Source organism: Trachymyrmex septentrionalis, unplaced genomic scaffold, assembly GCF_001594115.1.
Source record: "Trachymyrmex septentrionalis isolate Tsep2-gDNA-1 unplaced genomic scaffold, Tsep1.0 scaffold1862, whole genome shotgun sequence".
Lineage (NCBI taxonomy): Eukaryota > Metazoa > Arthropoda > Insecta > Hymenoptera > Formicidae > Trachymyrmex > Trachymyrmex septentrionalis.
Window position 1 is genome coordinate 1 of NW_017305032.1, and position 1,742 is coordinate 1,742.

Sequence of the window (1,742 nt, forward strand, 5' to 3'; positions counted from 1 at the left end):
ATACCGAGTGATGGACAACGTAAAGACTCAAGCTTAACGACTATTTCGTTGTTCGTTAAAGAGGCTGACATTTCCGATTTATGGGAGCTGGACGTGCTGGATATCAAAGATCCATTTGAAAGCAAATCCAAGAAAGATCATGAAGATAAAATACTGTCTGCATTTTTGGAAAATGTCAAGGTCAATGAAGATGGACGTTATGAGGTTCAACTGCCTTGGAGAGAGAATCACCCTACCTTAGAAAATAATCGAGAACTCGCAATTAGACGCCTGGAATCTACAACCAGAAAATTAAAAGTGAACGATCTTTTCGAAAAGTACGACCAAGTTTTCGATGAGTGGAAAAGTGACGGTATTATCGAACAAGTTCCTGCGAGTGAAGTGACTAAATGGGGCCATTATTTACTTCATCGACCAGTATTAAAAGAGAACAGTTCAACAAAAGTCCGGCCAGTGTTCGACGCTTCGTCCCACGAAAAGTCACCATCGCTAAACCAGTGTTTGGAAATAGGCCCGAACTTAATCGAGCTCATCCCTTCGATACTGTTGCGTTTTAGAAAATGTAAATACGGTGTTATTTCTGATATTAAACGGGCGTTTTTGCAAATCAGCATACATCCGAAGGATCGCGACTTTTTAAGATTCTTGTGGTACGATAAATCGGGTAAGGTTATTATTTTACGCCATGCCAGGGTAGTCTTTGGAGTATCGTGCAGTCCGTTTTTATTAGGCGCCGTAATCGATCTGCATTTAAAACGCGTTATGCAGGATGAGCTTTCTCGAGAATCAATGAAGTATTGTCCGAGAAATATTACAAAATTGTCCGAGAGTTTTTACGTGGACAATTCTGTAACAAGCGTTAATAACGTAGATGAAATAAGCTCGTTTATATCGGATGCTAAGATGGTAATGAAAACCGGTGGCTTTGAGCTCAGAGGGTGGGAGTTTTCAGGTGATTCTCTAGATAGCGACAAATCTCCCGTGCTCGGTATAATTTGGGATAAAAACAAAGATGTTTTGTCAATAAATGTACCATGTTTAGATGAACTTTACGAAACCGTTGTCACGAAACGATCAATGTTATCCCTTGCTCATCGTATATTCGATCCTTTAGGCGTCGCTTCTCCAATAACCCTTTACCCAAAGTTATTGTTACAAGAGGCATGGGCTAAGAACCTATCTTGGGATGATGAAGTAACGGATGAGATAAAAAATAAATTTTTAAAATGGGTAAGACAGCTAGATAATTTACGCAAAATTGAAATACCGAGGTGCTTGTTGGGAGAATTGGGAAGAGACGACCTTATAACTATTCATACGTTTTGCGATGCCAGTCAGATGGCGTATGCAGTCGTAATATTTATACGGATCGAAAATAACTTAGGGGTGCGTGTTAAATTTGTACAATCGAAAGTCCGAGTTGCGCCGGTGAAAACTTGTACTATTCCGAGACTAGAATTATTAGGAGCTACTATAGCCGCACGCTTAACCCACTCAGTTGTAGAAACACTTAAACTAAATAGCGTGAAGAAATATTATTGGTGCGACTCTACTACTGTTCTCGCGTGGATAAAGAGGCAGTCGCAATGGGGGGTGTTCGTTCTGAACAGGGTACAAGAAATTCGTAAATTGTCCAGTTGCGACGAATGGTATCATGTGCCGGGTGAACACAATCCTGCGGACTTGCCTTCGAGAGGATGTTCTGTCGATCAATTAATGGCTTCTAGATGGTGGGGGGGGGG

At 41.0% G+C, this 1,742-nt stretch overlaps 1 protein-coding gene across 1 annotated transcript in view; it reads left to right on the top strand.

The window, feature by feature from the left end:
• Nucleotides 1–61: 61 nt before the first annotated feature.
• The window catches only part of LOC108746690, a gene marked incomplete at both ends in the record, with an annotated part of 2,580 nt that continues 899 nt past the window's right edge, over nucleotides 62–1,742 (top strand). The window contains one exon of the mRNA XM_018483611.1: nucleotides 62–1,730. Within this exon, the coding sequence (XP_018339113.1) occupies nucleotides 62–1,730 (1,669 nt within the window). The remainder of the gene's footprint in view (nucleotides 1,731–1,742) is intronic.